Here is a 17,655-nt window from a genome sequence, read left to right on the forward strand (position 1 = left end):
TTTCAGTGTATGATCATTGGAAGTTCCAAGTTTCCACATGGCAGTAGTGTAAGTTGCATACTGGAGCCAGATTGGCTCCCAAACTAGTCCTTCTCATACATCCATGTTAAAGTGATCTCGGTAAAACTTTCCTCCATTAGCATTCACTTCAAATGTTATCACTCCATCCAATTGGCACTATCAGTAGTTATTAGTGTCATAGATATAGTAAGAAGGAAGCAGCAACCGCTGCAGTTGAACAGCGATGCCAACGCATTAGTGCCAAATATTGCAGTTTCTTGAGGCTAACTCCAAAAGCACATAGACTCAACTTTGCAAATAAATAAATATGTTAACAGCCTAGTGCAAAAAACATTTTTGGTCTTTACAGCTTATTTCCTATCCATGAAAACCATACAGGGGAGGAATTTAATACTTCTATCAATTTTATTAAGATTTAAGGTTATGTGTCTGATCTTTCTCCTTTGCAGCTGCACCCACTCATTAAAACATGATAAAAAAAATTAAAAATCAAAAAATCAAGATGGCAATGGCCAAAATGTCGAACTTCACAAACCAGTGGGTGACAGCATGTTGGTTATCTCAATTATTTTTACCGTCCATGGTTAGTCGAAGCCTGGTACACCCACTGTTGGGCATGGAATGGAAGTCCATCATCAATCCATTATCAGGCCATTAAATGGCCATTATCAGGAGCATAGACGGCGACCTCTAGTGGCTGTAATAATTATGTGATGCATTATGAACAGAGACAAAGTTCACACGGGTAGGACGGTCAGGGTGGTGGATGGGTTAAACAAACACAGGATTTGCACCCAGAAGAGCACTGCTTGTTTCCTGTGTGAAACGTCATGTCATGTGACATTAGGCAATAAACTTTTTTTAACCAAAGCCACGATCATTTTTTTTTCAAAATCTAACCCCTTAGCTTAAACCTGTTGAAACTGAAAGTGAAACCCACCAAAACTGCTACTGCATAAATGAGCTTATAACCTTCTGAATCTACTAGTAAGTGCAGCAGGCCCCTTCTAACCCATATCTGTGAGGTGATAACCACTGATAATGTGTATTCAATCAAGTAATTACATTGAAAGGAGTGTTTTATTAAACATTCTTCTAGAGTAAAAATCTGCAAAAACATACTTCATTTTGCACATGAAGGTCAAACATATTGAAGAATCAATACAGACTTAAGCAAAGATGAACTTTTTATAAAGTTTTTCTGCCTTTAACTGAAAAAAATCTAGGTGTATGGCTTTGTGATGTTTAAAGATTTCCAACAAAGTGAAGTATTAATACGCAAAACTTATTTTTGAAAAGAGAGGGCTTTAAAACCAAAACTACGAGCTAAAGGAGGGTGAAAGAATTGCAGTTAGGTAACAGTTCCCTGTGGGATCTTCACCATGAGTGACCCTGATCACATAAGTTGTAGACCTTGAATTTAGTGTTATTAGAAAATGCAGTGTAGCTTCTAACTTTACTTAAATCTGCAACTGGTGTTCAGCACTTTTCCTCAACATTCAGACTTTCGAATTTCACCCCGTGTGGTTGTGCAGGTGTTCTCATTCGCCGTTTGTACTTACACCTACAAAAGTAATGTGCTACAATTCATACATAGCCTGGAGGCTTTGCTTTTGTGACCTGTGTATTGCCGGTTCGTCCAATGTAATATAATTGGTTTCCTTCGGGTGCTCCAACCATCCAAAACATGTACTTAGGGTAATACTACTGTCAGTGCTCCTGAGCAAGGCAGTGGCAGAAGATCTGGAGTTGGTCTCCGAGCACTGCACACAGCCAAACTGCTTTGTAGAGGTTGGGTTAAATGCAGAGGACAAATTTCATGATACAATGTGCATGTGATAATAAAGAATTCTTCTTCTTCTAATGAAGGAAGTCAAGTGAGGTTAATATAAAGAGCTACAAAGTTTGTATAGGGAGCTAGTCAGGATCAATGGATGGGTCAAACAAACACAGGACTTCAACCCAGGAAACTTAGGTTTGTTTCCTGTGTGAAAACAAAACTCATCATTGAGTTATTTTAAACTACATACAATCATGATTTTTTTCTAACCAGTGAGGTAGGCTAATTTCGTACAATATTATACGATCCATTTTATAAGGATAGGCTTTGTTGGTGTAAAAATGCTCATGTGTGGGGCACCTGGTGGCTCAGTGGATAGAGCAGCGCCCCATGTTCAGAGGCAGTGTCCTCGCCGCAGCAGCCGCAGGCTCAATTCCAGCCTCAACCCTTTGCTGCATGTCTCCCCCTCTCTCTCTACCCCCTTCACACTCACACTGTCCTGTCAATTAAAGGCAATAAAAGCCCCAAAAAAATAATCTAAAATGTTCATCTGTAAAAAGTTCTTGCTGTGTTTGAGGCTCCGCAGACAAGTGCAAGTCTTATCCTGGATCAAATTGTTTTGTTGACCTTGATATGACTGATGTAGATTTTGGTCACGCATGTCTTTTTTTTGTCTGGAAAAAAGGTTATTTCAACTCTTTCAACTCAAATATTCTCATCAACCCTTCACCATCTGCTTTATCTGCTCTATATAAATCAGAAGTTTAAAATTTCAAGTGCTGACTTCAACAGACTTTTTTTCTATTCTGACTTATTCTTTTTTTTTTCCATTTTCTATGTAAGTGGCTGGCATGAGCGAGCGCACTCTGCTGTACTGTATAAGGGCAAACGGCAACAACAAAAAGCAGAGAGTCAAATCTACAGTACGTGGGCTAGGGATGCGCGTAGAGTGGTGAAGCCCACGCGCCTCTTCCACCACCTCTCTGCCTTTATCAAAGAGAGTTACAGAGCGAGATATACACAACATAGTGAAGAACAAAAAGCAAGCTGAATAGTCTGTTAAGTAATGATTGCAGAAATGTTCACCTTTACATGTTGTTTTCCTCATTCTCTCACTTTGAGTTGATTCTTTTTAATAATAGGGCTTCAGTCTAAGCAGCATTGAGATGTAACCTCTGCCTTTGTGTATTTTCCCCGACATATGGAAGAAGTATGAATTGTGAGTCGTTTCTCAGCTAAAGGCCTTGGTTTTTAATATTTAAATGCGATGTGTTCTGTGTGAAGGTAAATGTTGGCTGGGAAATTCAAATGTCTTTGCTGACGCAGAACATATCTCCTGGATCAGCCATTGTAAGCCTGCCATTGTGTATCTGAGAGTGACTGACTAAGTCTGTGGCACATGTGCAGTGCATGCTTGTCTCAGTGTGTGTACATAGTAAATCAGCGTGCGTGTGTGTGTGTGAGCACATTTTTGCATGTCAGCAGCTTAAATGTATGTATACAAGCGCATATATGTATGTGTCTGCTGATGTGTCCCTGCAACTGAACTTATGTGTGTGTTGGCCTTGAGTGTGTGTGTGTGTGTGTGTGTGAATGTGTGTCTACAGCTCGCTATCTGTTTGTGTGTATGCTCATGGTACATATGTGTACGTGTTTGCGGCTGCCACAATGGCATCATCACCCGCCCCTGACGCTTTGATTGTTTTCTCCGCCGCAGCAGAAATGCACCAATTAATATGCAGAGAGTGAGTGAGACAGTGACACACACACGCGCACACACACACACACACACACACACACACACACACAAAACACAAAAACACAAAAAAAACAGCCGTGAGGGAGGGAGACGGGGAGGGAGGTGTGATGGAGAGAGGAGTGTGTGGGGGGGGGGCAGAAGAGATGGCACAGAGAGAGGGAAAGAATAGGGGAGATGAAATGAAAGATGAGGAAAGTGTATGTGTGTGTGTGTGTGTGTGTGTGTGTGTGTGTGAGAGAGAGAGAGAGAAAGAGAGAGATGGAGTGAGATAAGGGGCGAGGGTAGAGGGGAGGGGGCGTAGATGGGGGGGTGAAATCTGATAGATGCTTGAGTAAAAACAAGAGAAGAAGAGAAAGAAAGGAGTGAGGGATGAGGCTGAGGTGGGGTGAGGAGGAGGAGGAGGGGATCAATATGTACATATTCAGTGGGATATGGTGGGAAATCAATTGAAAGGAGGGGAGGAGGAATTGATTCGGGAGGAGGAGGAGGAGGAGTGGGGGGGTCGCAAGGAAAGAGGGAGGGAGGAAGGAGACGACGGAGGAGGAGGAGTGCAGAGGTGGAGTGATATGTGGCTACGGCTGCTGTCCTTTTGTCGCAGTGTCAGGGTATTGATACTGTAATACACTCCCACCCCCACCCCCACACAGACACACCAACACCCCCCCCCATCACAATGCTGCCGTGACAACGGCTGTCGCGGCGACGCCTACTGGCACAATGCAGCCACAATACAGAGGGCACTGAAGCATCACACACACTCAGAGAGAGAGAGAGAGAGAGCAGGCCAGAGAAAAAAAAGACAGGAGGGGGTGAAAGAAAAGAGGAGGAGGAGAAATATAAGGAGGGAGAGGTGGAGATTAAGAGGGGAGGGAGGAAGATGGATGGAGAGAAAGAGATGGAGATGGAGAGGAAAGAGAGAGGGAGGAGGGAGTTCATGGATTGATGGAGAGACAGGAGCCAGGGAAGGAAGGAAGGAAGGAAGAAAGGAGAGATGTGGCGGGATAATATTACATGTGTAAAACGCCGGAGGGTGTGTGCCCATAGAAACATGTTTAATGGCTTTTATTATTGCAGGGAAGGTTGTGTGAGGTGCAGGTTTTTTTCATGACAGAGTGATGTATGCACTGTGTGTGTGCAAACAACAAGGTGTTTATTGTGTAGTGTGGTTGCATTACAAATATATACCTACCTGTGTCTAGACAGTGTGCATGCATACGTACATGACTGTCTGGGGATACAGAGATCATATAGCATTTTTAGGGTGTATTGATATAATATGTAATGTCTTTCATAATCAATTGTTTTGTATTTTTACTATTTATTGTGTAGTGTGGGAGCATTTTGGACGGCAAATATGAGGCTTTTAGATACCTGTGTAGACATTGTGGGTGTACAAGCATGTGTGTTTGGGGTTCATAGGATTGCCATTGGAAATTGAGAATGCATTGGTAATAAACATTATTATCTTTGATGATCATTTCTTGGTAATTTCTGAGAATTTTATATATTAATAGTTTGTTGTATGGTGCAGGTGCATTATAGATGACAGATATATGCGTCCTGTGTGTAGACAATTTGCATGTATACATGTGCAAGCATATATATGGCGTTAACGAGATTATTATTCAGATTTTGGGATGTATTAGTAAAAATTAGTGTTATCTTTGATCATCGATTTTATTTAGTTTTCAAGAATGTTATGTATTAATAGTTAATTGGGTGGTGCAGGTACATTTTGGATGACAAACACATACATACATGTGTCTAGAAATTGTGCACAAGCATGCAATAACGAGTTTCATAAGATTTTTTTGGATGTATTTGTAATAATCAGTGTTGTCTTTTATGATCATTGTTGAATAATTTTCAATAATTTTAAATAAAAATTGTTTATTGTGTAGTGTTTTCGCACAGCAAATACACGTCTGTGTCCAGACAGTGTGCATGTATGCATGCAAAAGCACGCATGCATTAGTTGACAAGTTTATTATTGGAATTGTATTATATATATGGAATAATCATTATTGTCTTTTATGATCAGTTTTATGTAATTATTTTTAAGAATGTTACAGTAAAATGCACCCTCCTGTGAAACCCATGCTTCTCTAAGATGTTTTCAGTTTTCAGCTTTGTGATAACACATTAATCTGCTTATCCAATTGGTTTTAAATGGTTTACTGAACTTAAGAAGTCGGATCATTTTCTCAACCCTTAAGAAAGACTTGATCTTTCAGTTTGGTTAAAAAATGCAGTTTTTGGACGTTATAATGGTATTTTTTTAATCAAATCTGCTCGGTCAGTCTTTGATCACTCTCTTTACGTCCGCTCTTTTCTATTATATTGTGAGTCTGTACTGCTGCTGAACAAGGTTTTTAAACTAAGGTTTTTTTGGGGATGAATTTGACACGATGCTGTAACAATAAAATGCTCAAATCATGGCGTACACCTAAAGTCAGTGCTCGTGTGTTTGTTTAAGAGATCATTCTGGTGGCAGATTGTTCCTTGGCGCTTTAAATCATTTGTGTCAAACTTGTATTCAAAGCATTAAAAAAAAAAAAAAAAAAAAAACCTGACCTCCCTTCGCCAAAATGTCTGTGCCGGCATATTACTGTATCTCCCTCCAACATGCACTCTCATTTACAAAAGAAACGCTTGGCTGGCTGCCTATAAGTCAGTTTATCCGCGTGAGATGACCAACGTCCCTCTTTTTCTTTCTGTTTTTTTTCCTCCCCTCTCTCACTATCTCATACAGTGTGTGTGCGTATGATCTATAGTTCCCTGCCTCCCCTCACCCCTCCCTCCATCGCCCCCGCCTCCTCCCTCCCTCACCCTAACCCTTCTTAATATGATGTAAAAAGCTAATCGCATGCAAATGTCTGTTGTCCCGGTAACCGGGCCTGAAAAATCCCTTTGATGTTTCCCCCGACTCATTCTCTTCACGTTCTCTTTGTTCGCCACAGTCTCGCTGCTTTGTCAACATCCCCCCTTTTACCCCGCTCGCTCTCTCTCCTTCATCCATTCTGCAGCTCTCTCGGCCCTCTCTTGGTTCTCTCCATTAGGAAAAAAAAAGTTCGAACTCTACTTTGTGTCTCCCTCTTTCTATAAGCCCCCCTCTCTATTCTTCCTCTCTTTTTTTTTCTTCCTCTCCCCCTCGTGCTCATGCTCTCCCCTTGACTGTGCCTCTCTGTCTGTCTGCCCCTTCGCCCTCGCTCATTTCCCATCATTCCCACCTACTGTCTCCTGTCCTTCTCCTCTGTCGCTCCCTTTCTCTCTCCCTCAGTTCTGCCCCTTCCTGTCCCTCCCTCCCCTCCTCTTTACCCACCCTTTATCTCTCATTCCTCTCTCTATGTCGCTCACATGCACAGATGGACACACACACTCCCAAACTGCCCTCCCTCCTTTAGAGAATTTGATCCCTGGAACTATTTGATATGGCGCTGCACTGTAGTTATCTAATCATTCTGGTTTTTGTGAGGCCTGGTGGAAGCGGCAGCACAGCTGGCTCTCACCGAAGGAGACCCCACTCATTACAGCGAGTTTAAGGTCACGAGGTTACAGGCCTCATTTTTGAGCTTAGACCTGCAACAAGGCTCTCGCACAACCTCTAACCTACCACTTCTCCTCTTAAATCTCCTCTGAGACGTTTGGAACTTGCATCCAGTTTTAATTCAACACAGAAAAGTAAAAAAACAGTACAAATATCAAGTAAGCATAACATGCATTTTCAACATTCCTTCCAAAAAAATGTAAACATCAGGCAGAGTGTGTCGTAGAAAAAAAACAGAGCAGGAGGAAAGTTTCTATACATTAATACTGCCTCGCCGACAAAAGTGAGGGATTTTCTGCATATGACAATCTATACTGCGGTTAAAATGAAAGATGGTGTTCATTACATTGCTTCCAATATAACGCAATGTACCAAACAGCTAAAGGCCACGAAGTGTACAGGCCTTCTCCAAGCCAACAAATTACATATTGATTCAGAAACGGCTCAATAGCCATTTGCAATTTTTGAATCTGAATGCAGATATGAAACGTGCTAAATCTGATAACGGCAGCAAACTGCTGTGGCCGTCGTCTGCAGACGGCCGGCTTGACCTCCCGCCGCCTCCGCCGCTGCCTTTCACTACCTGATGGTTTTATATTGTACCTTAAGCGTGATATTGTTTGATAGCAATGCACATGCTATGATTGGTTTTACTGAATGTGTGCTTGCTGTCATGCAATATGAACTACATCATCATATGAAATATTAATAACTTTTGTTTTGGCTGCATCATAAATATAAAATGACAAGTTCTATATATGTATTATTCTGTACGTATTCAGCCCTAACGTGATATATATTGGATCTTCACTATAATTTTTGTGAGTTCTGAGAGTCTGAATAAAGCTCAGCAATTTAACGAATAGTTGATTACTATTAATGGACCCACGGTTGATTCTGGCAAAGCAGTAGACATTAAAGGAGCTCCATGTGATAGCCTATTCAGAGCATTAGCTACTATTTGCTACGTAAAGATAGAGTGAAGTAATGGTGTCCTGAGCTGAGAATGAAGTCATGCTACCTCTATGTGTATTGTTACCAGTTGGTGCTGTTGCATCTGGTAACTCTCTCAGAACAATTGCCATTGTTAGCACTGTTCACACTGTTAGCACCATTAGCTATTAGCACCGTAATTTGCTAGAATTGCTAGCTGCTAACTGCCTGCTTAGCCATCACCACGTTGAGAGCCATATGCAGACAACTTCTGAACCTTAGATACGCTCTGAATATCACAAAGACCTCCTTTAAGTTGCAACTCTGCAAGGGGAAGTTATTGTTAAAACACGTGTTCAGAAATACACCAGTTCTTTCTTTGCAAGAGGAGCTATCAGCTTTGTACAGAGCCAGGCTAGCTGTTTACCCCCGTCCTTATGCTAAGCTAAGCTGACTTGTGGCTGGCTGTAGCTTCATATTTAACATACAGACTTTAAAAAAATGGTGTCGATTTTCTTATTTAACCCCTGAAAAGACAGTTTTTTTTCCTACAATGTAGAATCATTCCTTTAAACTTTAAGCTGAAGCAATCCCTTGGCATCACAATAGCAACAGGCATTAAAGACATCACTGAAAAATATTCAAATTGTGATCTTAAAACTCCAAATATTCACAACCAGAAACTAAAAAGAAACATTTTGGGGAATTCTAGGAAAACTGCCTTCCCTTGAGCAACAACCTAGAAGTCAGATTATAAATTACCTCTTTAAGAATAATCAGATGTAGTTCATGTCTTTTGGCCGCAAGCACAAGACCCAGTAAAACTAGAATATAGCACTTCGAACAGATCCACCTTCCTCCATTTCATGGAGCTCAGTAAAGCTCAGATTAAATGCAACAACAATTACTCTTTGTACACAAATCAACATTGCACAGACACCCATTTTATACCTTTGGCACATAGAATATGGAACTTATATCAAAAGGTATAGCATTAAATTCATTATCAGTACTTATAAGTACACTTATAAGGCACCAAGAAGCTCATGTTGCTGACATAAGTTATACTTTAAAAACGACTAAATACCATTTCGCCCTTGCATCTGTTAATACATTATTAGCTTAAACAAACACTCAGATGTGATACTGTAAGATGTTCATTATCAATGCTTACTGTAATCAGATGTGACCTTGCCTGATGTTGATTTAGCCACTGTACCAGGCTCTAAAAAGCCACAGTGAGTGTTTGTGAGCATGAGTGTGAATAGAGCTCCACTGTCTTATAACAATAAGAATGACTGCATGTGTTGAAGGACACTGTGTGTGTGTGTGTGTGTGTGTGTGTGTGTGTGTGTGTGTATTTGTGTGTGCTCACACCACCCCTGCCTCATTTACATAGATGCAATCACACCTAGCCTATGCCACGCATTTTTACACAGGCAGGAGAAAAAAAGCCTACAGTACTCCATTCAGCGTTATGAAAATGACAAAGTACATAATACATTCTAAATCTGCAATCCTACGGTGGATTTACGCCCCGCATATTACTTCCTGTTTATTATCAGATGCTGGAGCATGTGATGCGTACAGTCAGCCAGCCAGGCAGTCAGTGGTTCAGACCAAGTGGTTTGGCCTAGTGGGGAGCCGCGGGGCAGACAATGGCCGCACTGTGTGGCTGAAGTGCCTTTGGTGTCAATGACTCTGCCAGCAACTGAGACTGGCAGATCCAAAATGGCGGAGTGCAGAGAGCCCTGCTGGTGCTTGTCATGGTTTAAACAGGGCAGTTTTGATCCTTTTTTGGAGGCAGCTTTCCTTCAGGGGTTCATATCAGAGCTGGGAGGTTTGAAACGTGGGGAAAGCAGTGCAGTAGTGCTGCTCCGGCTAATCTGCTGGCATTTTATTTGTTTTAATGAGGCGAAAGGGGGGAAAGGGAAGGAGAGCAAGCATGTGGGAGAAGTTCAAATAGAGTCCGAGGGTTTCTCTTTTGAGTTTTTGCTCCTCGAAGTCCAGTTTGGCTTGCCCAGAGGTGGAGTAGATGAGATGTTTAAGTCTTCAAACAATCCAGTATCCAGTTTCTGGAAAAGACAAAAAGAAATCAAATATTGCATTTTTTTTTCATTAAAACTGCATGAAATTTAAAGGTATACTATGCAAGAATTGTCTGTAAATGTTTGGAAATACAACATTCAAACTTGGTCCCTGCTCCCTACACTGCTTGTACATATACTGCAAGTTACTATTGTAGGAACGTTACATACCTTTTAACAGGAAAGCAAATACTTAAGCAAGATAACTAAGCTAAACACTGGCTACCAACTTTAAAACAGAAAACAGGCCAACAAAAGTGAAAACCCAACCCCAGGATCACTCAACCCAGTCGCCAGAAAAAAATGTTCGTACTGTACATTTTTGCAAATCATGGATATGTTACATTTGTATTTTATAGCAGATTCATTGAAACTTCATATTTCTTAACAAGGCTATGATTAAGGTGTGGTTATGTTTAGGTAGAAAAGGTACTTGGTTATGGTTAGAAAAAAAAAAGATTAGACCTAAACCTCACATCAGATGGCACACAAGCTGCTGGAAAAGCAGGGATGGGTTGGTAAAAAAAAAAAAAAACAGGTTTGGTAGCTAAAATGCAGCTGGGAAACACTGCGATGTGTCACAAAAAAACACCCAGATTTGGTGTTTTGAACACCACAAAGAAACCCTTCTATGTGTCGGTAAAAAATACCCAAATTTGTTGACTCAAATGCCACTGGGAAACCATACAATGTCACAGTAAAAAACACCTAGATTTGATGGCACAAAAGCCACTAGAAAAGCAGGGATGGGTTGGTGAAAAATACAGATTCGGTTGCTCAAACACCACTCGTAAACCTTGCATTGTGTTGGCACAAAACACCCAGATTGGTGGCTTAAACACCACTGGGAAACACTGCCTTGTGCTGCTTAAGACACCCAGGTTTGGTGGTCTAACAGTAGTCTGCAGCATCACAGGTGTCTCACCTAGGTGACACGCAATCCACCATCCCCTCCATCTCCTGATGACAGAAATCTGCTTCTATGCGTAACCTTAGAAAGGTTGATATTTTCCGTATGAAATGTAATCTATTCGTTTCATTCATCATCTGCATGCCATTATTGGCTGGTGGCTACACACTACTGTCATTTTTTTCTGGTGACTCTGCTGTTCATTTTTGGAAGGTGCTTTGTCTGCTTGGGGTTTTGCCTTGATATATTTGCAATACTGTGTCCATGATTTTCGTAGCTTCCTCTTGGATGCATCCTACACGGTCCAAACCTTTAAACAAAGTCCCACCCTCACCTGCATGCCGTTACTGACTGGTGGCTACACACCACTGCCCAAAGGAAACAGCTCATAAACATCAACAAATAAAGACAAAATGGCAAGGGGTGGAGTCTCTGCAGATGAACACACCGTCACACACCTCTAGTGATGGTTGAGAGGGATTACTTGTGTACGAGTCTGTAGTTTTTGGAAAAATACTGCGCAGCACAGCTTAAAAAAATTCTTGAGGGTACATTTGTGATTTCTTTCAGCAAAAGGTGTATAATCAGAAAGTGAGCAAAGGAGGGACGCGTTGACACGAGCAGCAACATAAAGAGAGCAACAACAGAGAGGGAGAAAAAAAGATGAAAGAAACGTGTAATAAAAAACAGTAACTTACTCTTATTGAGATGACAGTTACACAGCTGTGGAGGGAGACTGACTCTGAGGAGGAATAAAGGAAAACAGAAACAGTCACATTTCAGCATTCTGCGCTTAAGTGTGTGTGTGTGCGTGCCAAAACGGCGTGCACGACGTGCACAAGCGGCAATCCTCCCTCTGTTGTTGAATATGTGCGTATCGCTGTCTGTGTGTTTGCCCTATCTGTTTGGGCTGCGTGTGTCCGTCTGTCTGTCAATCTGTTCCCGGCGCAGTCTGTTTGCCAATCTGTCATATTCTGTTTGCTAGATAAGGAGATTGAGAGAACGTGTGTGTGTTTGTCTCTGTGTGTGAGCGTGTGTGTCTGTTTGTGTGTGCAGAGCAAATTCATTTAAACTTTACCATGGAGATGGCAGGCAGGTATTGCTGTTTTCTTACAGCTTAGAAGATGCATACTGACTGTCTTCACTTTACTAATATATAGAAATGCCTTTGCTGTCTGAAGGACACATTTTTTTATATAAATCACTGAAACTGTAGCAGGTGTCGCACAATGACAGGTTACATTCAAGTGTCTGCATTTCAGTGTTGCACAATAGACAAAAAAATCTTATGTTTAAAATGGAGAAAATTAAAAAAAAATTGGCTTTTAAATGCAAAAAATAAAGATCAAGACATTCACTTTTAACAGATTGGAAAATGACACATTTCAATAATATCTGATTGCAACATTCAGTCGGGGACCTTTACTGCAGGCCATCGCTGCTTTCTTTCCCCTCATGCCTCGTCCATTCTTCTGTACTGTCTGCTATCGAATTGAGACAAAAATTCTTGCAGAAGTGGATGATCTACAAAGTGTTTTTTGCATTTTTATATTTTCATTCAATAGCCGAGAGATGAAAGGAAATCAGAGAGCGTTACAGAGAACAGACGGATTCAGACGAGGCATGTTGTGGTTCATGGTCAGCATTTCAAAGGATAACTTTGGTATTTTTCGAACTGAACACTGATATGCATTGACAATAAAAATGAAAATCTTTCTGTCAATATTTAGAACTAAAACAAAATTTTCTTTAAAAGTCTTAAGCAGGTGTTGATTAAAACTGAGACTGTCAGTATCATACAGCAAGTTTCAAGCAACTTTTTTGTAAAATCAAGTGGAATAAAAAGAAGAAATAAAAAAAGCTTCCTGAGGTTTGATGCTGACACTTTCCTTGCACTTCTTAATTAATTTTATCAGCGATCATTAAAATAAAATGCCGATACAGATAGTCGACAAAATGCCAAATATCGGCCGCATAGATAATCAGTTGCCCCCCTGCTCCGCTCGCTGTGACAAAATCACTGCAACTCTGTTCGTGCTCCACACTCACATAATAATCTATTCTATGTTTGTTGGCTGAATGAAGTGATACAAGTGACAACCGCAGCGTGGTTTGAAAGAATGCTGCACTCATTAGCAGTCTCAAGGCTCGTCTTTGACCATGTTCAGCATCGCAAACTCCACCCTGATACTTCTTGGGCTGCCAAAAAGCCCTATCAGGGACATTTTTTGGGAAGTGCAGGTTCTTAAAAAAGATTCCTGGAAAACCTTCTGATATTTGTTCAAGCGCCCGTGGTTCAACTTTACATTCCTCACATTCCAGATCTATATTTAACCAGCGTTGAGCCATTTCTGCAAATAAAAGTGTTCTCATCCACGTTGGAATGAGCAGATTGTGTGTTTCTGGATGCGAGTGAACTGTGAGCCCACCTGTGAGTAACTTGTTGATCCCGAGCTTCTCCTGGGGTCCCTCCCAGACGCCGGGGATCCCCCCTCCTTCTGGCTGCCGACAGAGGAGGAGTCTGAGCAGCTACTGTGGACTGAGACAGACAGAGGCAGTGGAGGAATGTAACTAACCGCATTTACTCCGTACAGTACACAGGTATTAATTTGAAATACTTCAGTATTTTCTTTTCATGCTACTTTATACTTTTACCCCACTGTTTCAGAGGGAAATATTGTACTTTTTACTTCACTACATTTATGTGAAAGCTTTAGTTCCTTCACAAATTGTTGCATAAAAACACACAGGTTTCTAAAATATTGTGTTTTTTTTTTAAATAAATTAAAATAACAGTTTATACAAGTGTAGCTGCAACAATTAGTTGATTAACCAGTCGATTTACAGAAAATTTAGGTCAGTTTTCATGTTTTAAATCATTTTGAGTTTTGGAGGGGAGTTCCTTTTTTCGTAGTAATTTTCAGTTATAGGGCCTTTTCCTATTTTACTTTATTTTGAGTAATTTGGTTGGTTGTTTTTTTGAAGATTTTGATGTTTGTTTGTTTTTTTTATAATTTAGAGGTTTAGGGATTTTTTTCTTCTTTTTTTAACCATGTTGAGTTTTTTTTCTTTAAGATTTTTCTGTATCGGGTACTTTTACTTTAAATAGCTTAAGTACATTTTCCTACGTATACTTACTTTTACTCTAAGTAACATTGTTGGTGCAAGACTTTTACTTGCAACAGAGTATTTTCACAGGGTTGTATTTGTACTTTTACTCAAGTAAAGGATCTGAATACTTCACTGGTGAGAGTTTGTTATAGATTAACAGGTGGCATGTACACACAGTACATCTAGCAGGTTTTTTGTCACTTAAAATATGTATTTTGCTCTGTTTTTGCTCCTGTTAGTGGAACAAATATCAAATTATAACATCCTACATCCAGGCATGATTTGCGTGCATGGATTATTTGCATTTACATTATGTGTATGCACTTTTATAATGCCAAAAAAACCCCAAAACATTGTATCATCTTCTTGCGATGAAAAAAGGGGGCAGATTGGGTGTTGGAGAGACAAAGAGAGAGGAGTCAGCGAGAGGAGGCATTTTTTCTCATCCTGTTCAATGAATTTCTAACACAGCGTTCTGTCCCAGAGGACAATTCATGCATTGAAATCCTGAGCCGCTGCACTCAATGAGACACCTGGTGAGCAGTATGTGCATTACACTGAGCTATGAATGGGAAATCACTTTGTGCTCCAGGGCAGCCGCGGCCTTTTGAAACTGGATGGTTCGCCTGGAATCTGAAGAATTATACTTCAGATTATGTCTCTTCTTTCAAATTTCAAACCTTGTGGTCTGACCTCGCTTCTTAAAGGAGAACTCCAAGCTTGGATGTTGTGTTATTATGATATAGCATCAATATGAGGGAGTTATTTTGTTACAAAGCTCTTACTTTCCTTTAACCCTTTGAAACAGGAGCAAACTAGCTTGATTTCATTCAAAAACATGGGAAGAAAGCATAGAGTAACTTGAGAAGAAAGGGCCAGAAAATTGGTGAGAAACTGGTTAAAACAATTACAAGAAAATTAGCAGAAAAAAATTAAAATAAAATATAATAAAAAAGAAAAAAAAAACAAACGGGAAAATGATTTGGAAAAATTGCTAAATTGTAATAATAATTCCATTATGTAATTTTCAATTTCTAATTATAATAATTATAAAAATTGTTTAATGGACTTTTTTTTCTAGTTCATTTTTAATTATTTTCAAATTCTACTAATTTCTTGCACTTTGCGGGACATTAGTTCATTGCCTTTCTCCCATATTTAAAAAAAAAATCAAACCGATTAACTCTTGGTTTAAATGATTGTGATCGGTAAATCAAAGTGATGTTGGTCTCTGTTTTAAAGGGTTAACCTGCCTCTTGTGTTTTATCAGTTGGTAATATCCTTGTTTTTTAGGTGGAGTTGTCACTATAGTCCGTGGATTAGCAGGGGACTGTTGTTGGCCTGTTGCTGATTACATGTGTAGGTGGAGAGTGCACTAATGCTGCTGACAGCATTGGGTATGATAGTAAGAGCATGGTGATGAGTTTCGAGTGTCTCTTACTCATATTATGGTTGTTTTTTTGTGAACTTTCATACAGTTGGCAGATTCAGATTGCTGACAGTAATTCCATGAAAAAACTACATTGTAGCCACTCAGAAAACATAGCTACAATGTGAAAACATTTTGTTTCATTTGATCATTTTAAATATATTTTTTTATTTTATTTGATCTAGCTTTGTTTTACTCTATTCCACTTATTGGTTTTAACGTACGTGGGATTTTATTTGTGCTGGTTTATTGGTTTATCTGTTATTTGGCCTTTTTTTACTCATCATCTTTTAGTAATCTGTTTATCTTATTTTATTTTATAAGATAAAGTTCTTTTATTCATTTTAATTTATATGTATTATCCCTTTTAATGCTCAACTTTAGTATTATTATTTAAAGTAGTTTTAACAATGTTTTATCAGTTTTGACTCACATGTCTTTCTACCTTTTATTGGTTTATCCTTCATTTTAGTTATTTTCTGACTTTTTATTTTGATAGATTTAATTCACTTTTATGGTCGGTTAAAGGCTTCGTTTTGTGCAGCACATTGTGCTTCCACCTGGGATTAAATGTGCTATATAAAAAAAAGTTATGTTTGCTTTATCTACAGGTGTAGGGATGGGCAACATAGTCAATTTTACTATATTAAATTTAAAATTGTATCAGTTTCTGAATCTTGAGTATCATTCGCCTTTTTTTGGTTTATTTTAGCTGAACGTCACAGTGACCTGGAGTTAATCAGAGGGTGATACAGTGCACCTGTTGTGCAGGAGTGGGCACTGAATTGGTGCATTCCCAATCAGAGTGTAGCGACGCCCATTTCTGAGGGCTTAAGACAGTTGAGGAAACACACACACACACACGCACACACACACACCCCTCTCATGCTAGCAGAAAGTGTCAGACAGAAACTCTGCTCCTTTGACTCTTTGACATTTCTTTGATGTTCTGTTTGAAGGTGATTTTGTTCACTCTGAAACTTTCCACAACTGCATCAGGGCAGTTCTTTGTGTTTTTTCAGGCAAAAGTTTTGCTTCCCTAACAAAAGCCTAACACCCATGCGCTTTATTTTGGTTAATTTATTTTCTTTCACACCTAACATAACCCCTCAGTCCTGTCTATGAGCATATTTGTGTATTTTTGAAGACAAGATGCTTGAAGGTGTCAGTGCTTCTCAGTTGTGCTATCCATATTGTGCATCCCTAGTAAAGAAATTCAATACTTCTACAGTACCACCACTGATATGATACCATATTATAAATATATACGAGCTGAAATAAATCTGCAACAGTTGTCTAAACAGTGCACCGAAGTCAACACTAGGATGATTTTTTTATGGATACAGTTTAAAAATGACGACAAAGCCACCGTTTCAGGGAGACACAGGACTGAACGTTGTGATGGGATTTGATCAAAGCAGAAGTAAAAGGTGCTTTTTGACTGAGCTACATATTCTCCGCAGGCACGTCAGAGCTCTTCAAAATTTCTCAGTGTGAGACAAATATCAAAAATTCATAGAATAGCCCGGGGGCGCCAGATTGAAAAAAACATGTAGCACGTTATTACCTTGTCACATGGGGAGAAACACCCAGAACCCGTTTTGTTTCCTGTCTGTATTCTCAGGGCCACAGCACTTTGAGATGGAAAAGTATATTTGAACAATCCAGTAATCCGACCCGGTCAAATAAAACCAACCGACTTCCTGAAGCCACAGTTTGAACTGGAAAACGTTTTCCGTATTTGTAAAGTGAGAAAAGGGCTTCAAATTCAGATTCTACACTCATATTTACTTCTGTGTGTTCATTGATTTAGTGATCTACCTGCAGAAATCAGAGAGTTTTTACTAACACTATCATTCAAATCCCTGATGCAAACACTTTTCTTCTCCTTTTCGAGCTCCTACCTCTGTCATTAAGACTGTAGATGGAGTCCAGCTCTGAGCACGGAGTTCCTGATGCATCCAGCAGCAGCTTACTGGAAATCCCCATGCAGAGTGACTCCTTCAGACACAACTCTGGGAGAAAAAATCACATAATACATGAAGCTGCGTTTGCAAGATGTTCTTATATAAAGAACA

General features: G+C 39.8%; 1 protein-coding gene and 1 long non-coding RNA gene across 2 annotated transcripts in view; one reads left to right on the forward strand and one right to left on the reverse strand.

Annotated features, from left to right (window-relative positions):
• The window catches only part of LOC148185681 (uncharacterized), a 138,496-nt gene that overhangs the window by 81,505 nt on the left and 39,336 nt on the right, over positions 1-17,655 (forward strand). The window lies entirely within an intron of this gene.
• Positions 7,204-17,655, reverse strand: part of arhgef40 (Rho guanine nucleotide exchange factor 40) — a 49,904-nt gene continuing 39,452 nt past the window's right edge. The window contains exons 24-27 of the mRNA XM_042511909.2: positions 17,482-17,592; positions 13,467-13,576; positions 11,736-11,779; positions 7,204-10,115 (exon numbers count right to left, since the gene is read on the reverse strand). Coding sequence (XP_042367843.2) covers positions 11,753-11,779; positions 13,467-13,576; positions 17,482-17,592 — 248 coding nt within the window. The 3' untranslated portion in view covers positions 7,204-10,115; positions 11,736-11,752. The remainder of the gene's footprint in view (positions 10,116-11,735; positions 11,780-13,466; positions 13,577-17,481; positions 17,593-17,655) is intronic.

Source organism: Plectropomus leopardus, chromosome 23 (genome assembly GCF_026936395.1).
Source record: "Plectropomus leopardus strain MGB_pleo_1.0 chromosome 23, ASM2693639v1, whole genome shotgun sequence".
Classification (NCBI taxonomy): Eukaryota; Metazoa; Chordata; class Actinopteri; order Perciformes; family Serranidae; genus Plectropomus; species Plectropomus leopardus.